The following is a 12,149-nucleotide window of genomic DNA, read 5'->3' as shown; positions in this document are numbered from 1 at the left end:
AGAGGAAGGGAAGGAGGGATGGGTGAACGATAGGGAGAGAACTCGGAGAGGACGACACAAACGATAACACAACAAAGAGCTGACCTGGGCAGTTGTGTATCTGCCATTACTGCCTCCTCATCTCTCTGTTTTCAGTCTTTGTAGGGCTCAACATAATTAACTTGTTCAAAGATAGCTTGAAACCAGAACAGAGTTTGCTCAGAAGTCGCCTCCATCGCATGGAGCACTCCAAAAGAAACAGATAAAGACAGAGATGAGTGGCGTGACAGACGGGTGGGCAGACAGAAAGTAAAAGAACCAAACCCCGGATAGCAGAGCTCAAACTCTGATAAAAGCATCATTTATGCTGGAGAATGCTGCAGTTTCTCATGGTTGACGTCCCTAAGCGAATGCAGAAGGTCTGACAGTAGCATGTCCAGAGGTGTGTGGCTAAAGCGCTGTCTGGATGAGATTGATAATACAATTAAGACAGTCCTAGTTTGAATGTCTCATTACCACACCAGTCGTTTCAGATGGAGCTTCCAAGTCCTGCTCTGGGCCTTTTGGAGAAAAAAAAGTACAATTACAAAAGGCTGGGTAGAAAATGTGTTCCTTTTAAAATGTGCAGGCCGTCTTGAGCATCATCAGATATGTGCGGGCGGCCTGCATTTCTCACCGGTGTCCTCGGGCCCAGCCTTTTTCATCTATATTGAAACAAGGAGCTCACTGGAGCAGAGATGTACTCGTATTGATAGGATATTTTGTCCCCCCTCATTGCCTGCTTTCATCCTTTATATGGATTGAGATAATTCTCAAAACTATCTCTGCATGATATTTCAAAAAATCTATTCCTGTATGGCTGTAGAAATCCTCAAGCAAGATGTTTTTGAGATTGGAATTTGTTTTCATTTATTATTATTCAAATGAGTTTTTGTGGGTGAAATGAATTTAAATTTGGGTAGTATTTTTCATTATGATCTTTAAAAGTGGAAGCTAGATGTTTGAGTAACATGTTTGTTTTACATTTTTTATCTTGTCTTAAAAAAAAATCTCATTCCCTTTAAAGTATGTTCTTTAAGAGTCACTTAGGGTGCATTAAGACTGGACTATACGTCTATGACGTCATAGACGTATAGTCTGATACGTCAGTATCAGTGTATATTCACGCATCAGTGTACCTTTTTAGGCGTCGTCTCCCCAGTAACTGTCTTTCAGCATGCCTCCGTCGTACCAAAGTGTTGTACCTGACTTTGATATAGACCAGAGGTCGGCAAGCTTTAACAGTAAAAGAACCATCATTTGGGTTCATTTTCTACTGAACAAAAGTCACATAGTTTTACTTTATACTTTTAGAAATTTGGATTTGCATTTATGACCTTTTTTAAAATAATAAATATGAATTGTGTGCATCTTTTTGGCACAAACAAAAGCAAAAATATAAAAAGAACCTAACATCTCCCAAAATGTAATTTTTTTTTGTTTGTTTTACTTGTGACAAAAGCTCAATTGACTTATTTCCAGAAAAAAAGATGCTCTGTGCCAAACAGGATCATCTCAGTGCAGCTCTGGACAGCTAGTAACCAATGTTGTGCAGCATAAGATAATTTGTGCTTTTAAATCATAAAAGATCAAAGTTTTAACCAAAGTTTTCCTTTGCATATAAAATCTGGAGGTAGCGTTGAACAAACAGAACCTCTTATCATCTTTGTGCACCTCAGCAATCAATTTATAAATTTAACTAATTTAAATTAAATAAATACTAATTAAATAATATTTACTTAAAAAAAATCATTTTTCTTTATTTATTTTGTTCTTTCCCCTCTTTGTCCTCAGCAGTCTTACACTGCTGGGTTTTGTTATTTTAGTTTGGAGTTGGTAGTCTTAGTTTTTGGGCTTTGTTTATTTGTTTTCTTTAGGTAGTTTTGGTTTGGAGGAGCTGCTGACTCAGAAGGTCGACATGGCTGGGTCAGCAGTTTGGAGTTTAGCTAATATTTATGCTAATATTTATGCTAATATATATGCTTGCTGTTTTGGCTAATTTATGATTTTTTCAGTTTTATAGGGTAATTTTGGGTTAAGCTAATATTTTAACTTTATGCTAGCTGTTTTGGCTAAATTTGTCATTTTTTTCTGTTTTTTAGGATAATTTGTCATTTAGCCAAATTTCAGTTATATGCTAGCTGTTTTGGCTAATTTAGGCTGTTTTCAGTTTTATAGGCTAAGTTTGGGTTTATCTATTATTTTAGCTTTATGCTAGCTACTTTGACTAAATTAGATATTTTCCTGTTTTTTAATTTAAGTTGGAGTTAAGCTCATACTTCAGTTAAATGCTAGCTGTTTTGCCCAAATTAGAGATTTTTTCGTTTGTTTTTAAGGCTAATTTGTCATTTATTTAATATTTCAGCTACATTCTAGCTGTTTTGGGTTATTTTGTTTTTTTTTCAGTTTTGTAAGCTAATTTGGCTTTTCGCTAAGATTTTAATAGCTATCAGCTGTAGCATTTTCAGCTATCAATTTAAGCATTTTTAGCTATTCAATCTATCCCAGGTAATGCTATATGTTTAGTTTTTAAAATGTTTTACCTTTTTTTTCTGTGAGATTTACAGAAATGAATTGTTTTAAATTTGGCTATGTGAGGATTTCTGGAAAACGGTAAATGTTTACGTTTAGGCTGTGATTGTTACACTTTTTCTGTTAGCCTACAAACCGCCATCAGAGAAGAAAACAGTAATGTGGCCCTCACAAGAAAAAGTTTGGGGACTCCTGAACTAAACTGTGCAATTGTAGATACGACTGATACAGTGTCTGATCGCTGTGAAGTATAAACCGGCCTTGAGGCTTAAGTTGGCCTCTAGGATGGATGGAGTTCTCCGCCACCAACATAGTTGTCTGATATTTGCCCTCACTCATTTGTTACACTAAAATAGCCTCTAAGGGACTACAAATAACACCCGAATATCATAATTTGGTGCTCTGCTGGTACTCCCTGGGGGAATAGTCGTATGACTAGTCTTGTGTGTTTCATTGTGAACTTCTAAATGCAGTAATCGTTGCAACAATGGGTACAGATCAAAAGTGTTTTGCCAATAACAAAAGATCGCCAGGGAAGGTTTACAATTTCAAAGACTTAATTCAGCTCTTCTGAGAACAAAGTTTGATGTTTCCCTGAAAGCAGATTAAACAAACATGTCTTCAGGTGCAAATAAAGGAAAGAATTGTGTTCAGCCATTCGTATTAGGTGGTGATATTTTTAAAACCTTAAAGTGACCTCTTTAATCTTGCCAGCAGATAATAATGTGATAAGGCGTCAGGGGAGAAGCTGGGTGATAAAGGAGGGGATTGATGCTGCTTTGGTTGCGACTTGCCGTTAAACCAGAAAGAGAAGGGGAGTGTAAACCCAGCTGTAGGACTAAACCGAAGCCCTCGCCGTCGCTGTCTCTGCTGCTGGCTGGAATCAATTCTGTCTTTATCAGTCCCCCTCTTCTGTGTCCAGGATTCCTCCTCATCCAGCAGAGCAGCCGGGGGGAAAACTGATGTGTTTTCCAATAATGAAATGGAACACAGCAAAAAAAATAAGTAAAAAAAGGCGCTTGACTGGCCTCAGCAGAGCGGAAGTCTTTGTAATCTGTTGGCTTCTTTTCAACAACACAGCTGCAGTCTGTTGTAAGGCAGAACAAATGATTGAATATCATATTCTACGTGGGTGTCTGTCTGTGAATATTTCACTGGCTCAGTTTTATACAGTCCATACCAGGACGAGCAGTTTAAAGAATTTCAATTTTTGTAGAAAAGTTTGAAAAATTGTTGCCGCTGGGTTGAACTGTTGTTTTGTGTGGATTGTTTGAAATAAAAAAAACTTTATTTTAGTTCAGAAATGTTTGAAAAATTCCTCTTCTTTCATGAAATTTGAGGATTAGAGGATTTGATGCCCCTGTGTGACACTCTAGTCAAAGGTGAACCCGAAATATTTTTACCTATTTAATTGCAAGTGAACCCTAAAGACCAGCTCAGTGGCCTTGTGGTAGAGCGTCCGCCCTGAAACTGAGGGGTCGGGAGTTCAAATCCTGGCCAAGTCATACCGAAGACTGTAAAAATGGGACTCTGTGCCTCTGATCGTGACACCCAGAATTAAGGGGTGGGATTGGGGGGCTTAAACCACCAAATGGTTCCAGAGCGCCGCTGTGTCTGCAGCTCACCACTCCCCCAGGGGATGGGTCAAATGCAGAGAACAATTTTCATACACCAAGAAGAGAGACAACTGATGACATGTTAACTTTAACTTAAAGGCTCAAAAAGTTGATTTTGCATGGTATCAGTCCTTTAATGGCAAACATTAAGTTTTTTAAAAATCTATTTATATAAAATAGAAAAACTTCTATTTATTAGTGTATTTTATTTATTTATTTTTTTGTTCTTCATTGTATCACATTATTTGACCGCACACATAATGAGATAATTACATTTAATTTTCTTTTACATTTTCCTTTAAGTTGTCATAAAAACTACTTTTAGACTATCCATAAAAATACTCATCTATTGTATTCCACCATAAAAGACATCTGTCACCATCGTAGTCTTTGGAAAATAGGAAGAATTCTTAAGGATAATAACGTCATTTCCATAATAAATGACCATGTTTGTCAAACAGATGGAAATGAAGTAGTCAGTCTTACATTCAATTCCATCATGATTATCCGATAAACAGAGACAGTTATTTTGATCAGCTCGTACAGCAACGCGTCCTCCACAGGCTGTTGAATTTGGCATGGGTGAAACAAACAACATAATACATTTACAGCTGACGCATTCTGTCTCGTCCATATAATGGATAAATTATGTCATTAAAAATCTGTGTGTGACTGTAAAATTTGTAAGATTTATGGCGTGACAGCCGATGCGTCTGCTAAGTAGGAAGCATTGTAAGTGTACAGTCGATTTCATTTTGAAACAACTGCCTATCACTATCCTAATGGCTGGCAGTGTGAGTGAGTTCCACCTCAGGCCCGAGGCAAACAGGCCTGCTGCTGCTGCTGTATGATGATCTATCTGCATGGCAGAAATCATCCATCCAGTGGATAGCTACAGGCTGCAGGCCGGCCCATTGTGTGGGCTGAGCACTGTGACTGCTCCCTCTTGTACCTCCATAATGGGATTACATTAGCCAGTATCTTCCACTCGCTCTTCAGCTCTCTCCTCTCCCACAGTCACACACACATATATATGTATATACCACATAGGAAACATACATTACTGCTCTGGGAGTCGGTATGTGAAAGACTGTCTTGTCACTTGACCAGTTTGCACCTTCTGTTCTTGTCCATGGCTCTGAGTAATGATGCAAGCTACGTATGCATTTCCACCTTCACTAATAACAAGAAAGACTAGTCGGATGTTAGCATAGAAGGCAGTCAAATAAGGATGAACACATACAGGGAAAGGCTTTGTTTTTTTGGAGTTTCTTTAGGTAGGTATTGTGTCAGCTTATTCTGAAAAACTAGCATTTCATATGCCAGGAACTATGAAATTGCGGAAATTGTTTTAGCCAAATGGAAATACATCAATTTTCCATTTATCACATTTGTTGAAAGAAGTTTTTGCACTTGGAGGAGGTGGTTTTTGAGGCATATTGAAATGGTATATTTCACAAAACTGCAATGAAAACACTTTTTTTGCAAATTAAATGAGTCACATAACCAGGGCTGGGCCTGGGCATGGGGGACCTAGGCGGCTGCCTAGGGTACCATCTGCTGGCGGGAGCGCAAAATCTCACTGATTATAAATTCGTTTTTTTCTTCTTTCTTTTTTTTAACAAACAAACCCTGAGGGACAGCTTTAAGGGAAAAAGGATGATGCTGTTCACGTAATAAGTGCAGCTTGACTGTTAGAAATCAGACAATCAGAGGGTAGTTTGCAGGGACATCCTATGGGCGTCCTATGGTCACGTACTTATCATGTGCACTCTGAGTGCGACATTTGTGCAGGATTAGAAAGGTGCCAGTACTCACACCATATTAACAATTAAAGTGTGGTGTGATACGATACGTTCTGTTTTGAGACGTTGGTGACGTCCGATGAATTAGCCGTATGAGACTCAAGGGCACTTCGAGACTCGTCTGTGTTTCTCTTAAGATGCAGCCGCTCCTTAGGCCTGAATAACCTGCAGCATATTTAAGGCTTTAAATATTCTCTAAGGCTAAAAGTGGATATACATCATAACTACCCAACACACAAGTAAAGAACAGTGTGTTAAGAGGTGACACTGAGAAGGAATTTGAGAAGAATCTTAAAGCTAAGAATCATTTCTCAACATTTTTTTGTCTCTTGTTTGGATAGAGTTCATTACAAACTCTTGCATGAAACATCTGTTCCATTAAAAAAGGAACATCTGGAGAAAAATCTGTTCAAGTGTTTGTCTATTAGATACCAAACAGATTTCGTATTATTAATGCCATCTTCGTATGGGTTATCTTTAATGCTGTGCATGACCATTTCAAAAATAATCAACCACACTTTAATATTAGCTAAATGCTAAATGATATAGGGTTGATTAAAAGGGTCATGCTTTAAGCCACCAAACCGTTTGAATCTGGAGGTAGCGACCATAAAATTAAAACTGGGATCAATGGCGTGTCATATCCTTGCTGTTCTGCAGGCTGAACGTGTAATTCTAACCTCGAGGCTGCAGCCATCCCTCACGTCAGGCCCTCCAGGATCAGGCTCAATAACCCAGTCACCCATGGCTACTGTCTGCTGCTGTCCCGAGTTTTATGAGTTGATCCTTTCCATAACATCCGCAAATGTCTGGTTTATACATGTGCTGAATACTCATGTTAGATCCTTTGTGATATTTTAGAGGTCATGTTACATGAACTGACTTTGGTGTTTAAGTTCAGAGTTAAAGGGACATAGAAGAAGAAGCAAGTGAATTAAAATATTGTATTGGGCCACACTAGCGATGGATCACGCTCAAAAGTATCGCTGCCTGGTGGGGAGTTGAAAGAGTCGACACTTAAATAGCGGGAGCTGATTATTCACATATTTTTTTGCTGCATACTCTTTGCCTGCTCGCTCACACCTAATGTGATTTGCACCTCAGGGATGTTGAGTTTCAGTGTTAAGTCAATGGTACAGATGCAGTCTGAGGTCTTGCAGCATGATTTGACGGTCCGGCGTGGCGCATCGGAATGGCAGCAGCTCGAGTTCAAATATCAGAACTTTGGTGAGGTCACTAAGTCGCATCAACCAATTAGGGACTCAGCTTTGGGCGTTGAGTGACTCGATCAGCTTAGAGGATCAACCCAAGCATTCTCATCTTGAACTTCCATCCATTTTCAGGAGGCTGGCTGGAAGGCAGACAGAGAGCCGCTGCAGCATGGGGAGGCAGCCTGCTGGGGGCTCCTTAACTTTAGGATATTTTTCTTATTTTCATTAAAACAATAATGAAAAAAGATCCTCAAATTGTGGGACACCAAGTCTTGAAATGGTTAAATTTGTTTAGTAAAAAAGTTTTATCTATTTATTAAATCTTTTTTTAATTTATTTACATAAAGACAGTACAATAATTATTACAATTTTATAAATGAAGATGAGTGGGACAAATAAAAGCTTGTTATCTTCCCCTGTCATTGAATTCTTTAAAGCAAAAGATGAAAAGCTTAAGTCAAAAACACTTGACATAGTTCAAGAACTAGAATGGCAGAATTTGATTGAAATATTAAACACAATAATAGTTTGTTATGGAATAAATGGAAAAAAAAACGTGGACAATTCTGAGGCTTCTCATGAATACACTGGCATTTTTTAACATACAAACCATTATTTTGGTTTTAAAGATTGACAAAAAATCATTTGTGAAGAGTCGGAATCGAGAGTCGAAAGAGTCGATTCTTTCACGGGAGTCGAATCGAAAGAATCGGCTCCCGAGAAAGAATCAAAGGGAAGAGGACCCTCATCTTGACTTATTTTGACTTTTTTTTTAAACTTGATTTGCACAGAAATATCAGTGCATTTGGAAAAATAATGTTTTTTTTTTCTCTTTCAATAAAATGCAGTAAAAATGTTTGATTTTAGGACTATTGGAGGCTCTGCTCAGTTTGACACACTGCATGAGTGTTGGACAAGTGAGCTGCAGCTCAATGTGAAGTTTAGTTTACAGTTATTTGTGGGTTTAAGTCTTTGCTTGTACGTATGGACTTGTTATTGTCAGCTGACTCTTTTGTGTTTTTGTGTCTTTCCTCGTATGACCAGTTATCTTTGAGTTTGGGTTTATGTGTTGATGTAAAGTTGGTGTAGCATGTTTGGCTGTCTTTGAAATGTCTCTTTTCTCACTACTTTTTCTTCACTCCTACAGAGTTCTGAAAAATTGCTTCTGGTCGTGAGAGGAGTGAGTGTGTGTTGCGAGTTGAAGTGTGGATTAGCTATGCAATGGCATAAGGAGAGGGATCTGGTTTGACAGTGTGGTAGTTAGGCCATCTGTTTGTAATCAGCCATGTGTCTGTGTGCAGCTCCTGCTGCCATGGCGCTACCTGTCACCAGGTGGTCAACAGCGCCCTGATGCACTGATGTGGAGTTGTTCGGGAGGCTGAGCTTTGTGGTCTGCTCAGTTTTCTAACAAATCTGACTCTCCAGCAGCTGCATTGCTTGTATTACGCTTTTTAAGTCACAGTTTGAAAAAACGTTTCTGGTCTCAAAAATGAAGCTAATACACATTAAAAATGCAATTATTACATGTCTGTTTAGTGTGCTAAAACATAAGGTGCTTGTTTTGCATTTAACTTTAAAATGTGCTGTTTTATAAAAAGATATAAATAATAAAACACTGATTATATTTTACAATTGATTCATTTGATTATTTACTTTTAGAGTAAATAATTTATTGCATAAGTGAACATCTGAGCTTATTTTGTTTTATGTGTGGTATAAGACATACATGTAAAACAATAATAAAATAGACTTGAAAAGTTGCATTACCTGCGGTAATGCTTGTATTAATGCTTTTTGCTGAAAATACTGACGCAATTTACTTTAATTGTTGAAGGGATTTGCTGAAAATAATTTAAAAAAAGCTATTTGCAAAATGTTAAATTTGCTGAAAGACTGGAAATTTTGTTAAATAACTATGAAAGAGCGCTGAAGTTGACCTAAATTGAAAGAATAATATGTAGTAAAATTGCTTAAAAATCTCCAATACATGCTAATTTTGCAAAAAAATATTTAGCATGCTACTTAAATATTAGCGAATCTCCAAATTAGCTCATTGGTCCTAAGTAGAGACCAAGTTAGTCAAAAAACAAATCTAGCTTGTTGCTTAATACTAGCAAAACTCCAAAATAGCCTAAAATTCATCAATAAACTACATTAGTCAAAAACGTTAGCCTGTTGCTAAAATATAAGCTAATTCTAAATTTGATTGAATTTTTACGTGACAAAAAACATACGGGAAAGTGTGAATGCTTACTAAGAATTTATGCTATAAATACATAAAATAATAATAAAAAAAGAAAAAAAAAAGTCTTTATTTGACTGAACTCAAAAATATGTTTGAAAATGGATAGGCAATTCTTATTTTATCCCTTGATCTAATTTTCACGTTATACAATCATATTTAATTTAATTACAATAAGTATGAGCGTCATTAAAATCAAAAAGGTTTTGACTTCATGAATTACTCTTCACAGACATGCTAACGCTTCGTTTTGTCCACAGGAAACTTGGGCCGCGTCGACTACATCAATGACTTTGAGTTTGACCTCTTCATCCGACCGGACACCTGCAACCCTCGCTTCAGAGTCTGGTTCAACTTCACCGTGGAGAACGTTCGGGAGACGCAGGTCAGCCTTTCAAAAACGTCAGCAAGTACTATAGATCTCAGAAGACGCAGTGGCCGCAGTTCTTACTGATCTGTGGAATGTAGAAAATAGTTCAAATAAGTTTTAGAGGGGCTGTCTTATCCCAGACCATGTAGTCTTTTTATGTATTCATTTCTACACATTTTTGTCACTTTTACAAAAATAATTGACTGTATCGTAGTTGTATAGCGAATTATTGATTTATATTCCTACAAATCATCCCGATTGATCTGTCTGAGGTAAGTTTTGAATTAAATTGACTTATACCATTAAAAAAAAGTTTAAAAATAAGCTAAATCGATATTTGAAATTGGAAAATTCTAATTGAAATGTGACATTTATATTACTATTACACAAAAACAGACAAGTTTTATCACAGCGGACAACAGCGCTCTAATGCAGTAAAAACTGATCAACCATCATCCAGTCCAATGTGTGGAAACACTTTGAATTTAACAAAGACGTGACGGTACATTGTGGTGTCATTTTAATAGTGTTCTGTTGTATTACTTTGATGTGGAAAAACAATAGTTGGTTGAACTTTATCAGACTAAGATGTAAAACGGATTTGACATGAATTCTGGCTGTTGATCAAAACAAATTAAATCAAACGTTGTTTATAAATCACTTTCCATACAAATGGAACGCAAAGTGATTTACTGACTTAAAACTATGAAAAATGAAATTATAAACCACACAGAATCCCCCTCAACCCTTCTGACCCCCCTAACCCAACATAATGAAACAAACAATTAGATATGGATAAAACCCAAACTAGAAATAAGAACTGAAACAGAAATGGAAACCAAAGTGGTATGTAAAAAAAAAGTTTTTATACTAATTAAGCTAATAATTGTTACACAAGCCAAAACAATAGTATATAACATAAATTAAGACACCAAATGAAAGTATAGAAGGAGTTCTATTTGTTCTAGAGGCTGTTTATTTTGCAAAAGCTGAAATACATAAACAAAAAGTAGTTGATTATTTTCTATGTAAATTATTCCATTTCAGCGGCTCTGTTCCCACTGAAATGTCGGTAAAAACATGTTTTTGATGCACAGAAAGTTTGAAGAACTTTTACTGTACAGTATCATGGTGGAAACTTTTCAAAAGTATTTATAACCCATTTTAAATGAATTTAGGCAGTTTTCCCTCAGAAACAAAAAAAACTTTGTTTTTTACCCGTCTTGCAGTCAAGTTTGTGTATCTGAGCTCACCTCTGACAAGTTAGAGAGTGGCTGACAGAGGTGGTCACATGACTCCCAGACACTCTGTTTGCTTCTTCCATCATTTCGATGTAACTTTGCTGGATATGAAAAAAGGTAAAAGTGACAACAGTGGCATTTAAGTTTGACTTTTGCTCTGTAGTTTGTGTGCAGCGCGGCAGCACTTGTCAGCTTTTGAAATAATGAGAAATAAAGTGCAGAGAAAGAACGAGACAGTTTGAAATTAGCTCGATATACAGCTAGAGACGGTAAGATAAAGGGGTGTAACAGCAGCAGCGCCGATAAGAATTTAAAGTGAAGAAAGACAGCAGCTAAGAATTGTCAGTTAAAAAAAAAAAAAGAAATGAGAAAAACAAACGGTAGAAAATGGGGAGGAAGAAACACAGTGTACTGTGGCAGCTGCCTTCCTGTTGAGTGTCCAACCCAACCTTTCTGAGGCTATCAGGCCTATCAGCCCATCTCCCTGCAGTGCTGTAGTCAGCACTAATCACAATTTATGGCACTGAGATGAATGGGAGGCTCGGGCTCGGAGCCGGATCGATCCCAGAGCAGATAGAGCAGCACCAGCAGGCTGCAGCCCGGACCAACAGGATATTTGCTGTTCACACAACACAGCAGAAAAAAGAGAAAAACACACAGTTTTAGCAAGTCCAGGGTTAAATCGGCTTTCTGAAGAGCTTTTTTAAAAACATTTGCAAGAGAAACAGACAATTATTCTTAGGGCTGTCAGTCGTGATTCATTAATTACAGACATTTTAGCGCATATTGTTTTTAATCACGTTAATCTCATATTTGTGCTGGTTGGTTATGCTCACCTGGAAGAGTATTTTATTCAGCTTATTTAAAATAAAAAAATAATGTAAATATATTACAAAAGCGGACTGTTTAAGGGGTAAGCAAACCCTAATTCAACTTTTTTTTTGGCTGTTGATCTCTATAAATGGGGCTTTAAAAGTGCTCTCTGTTGGTTGTTGCCAAATTTTTGACAAATTAAAATAAACTTGTTTAAATCATGAAAATATAGTCACAAACCATCCGCGTGCTGCCCCCTACAGGTTAAAACAAGGTATTTCAGTTGTATTTGGTGATTGGT

General features: G+C 37.1%; 1 protein-coding gene across 1 annotated transcript in view; it reads left to right on the top strand.

The window, feature by feature from the left end:
• agbl4 (ATP/GTP binding protein-like 4) overlaps positions 1–12,149 on the top strand; it is a 408,857-nt gene that overhangs the window by 17,865 nt on the left and 378,843 nt on the right. Inside the window, exon 3 of the mRNA XM_024278670.2 lies at positions 9,685–9,809. Coding sequence (XP_024134438.1) covers positions 9,685–9,809 — 125 coding nt within the window. The remainder of the gene's footprint in view (positions 1–9,684; positions 9,810–12,149) is intronic.

The sequence above is a fragment of the Oryzias melastigma genome, linkage group LG4, assembly GCF_002922805.2.
Source record: "Oryzias melastigma strain HK-1 linkage group LG4, ASM292280v2, whole genome shotgun sequence".
Taxonomy (NCBI): Eukaryota; Metazoa; Chordata; class Actinopteri; order Beloniformes; family Adrianichthyidae; genus Oryzias; species Oryzias melastigma.
The sequence above is the reverse complement of the archived record's forward strand: the minus strand, read 5'-3'. Positions and strand labels throughout refer to the sequence as shown.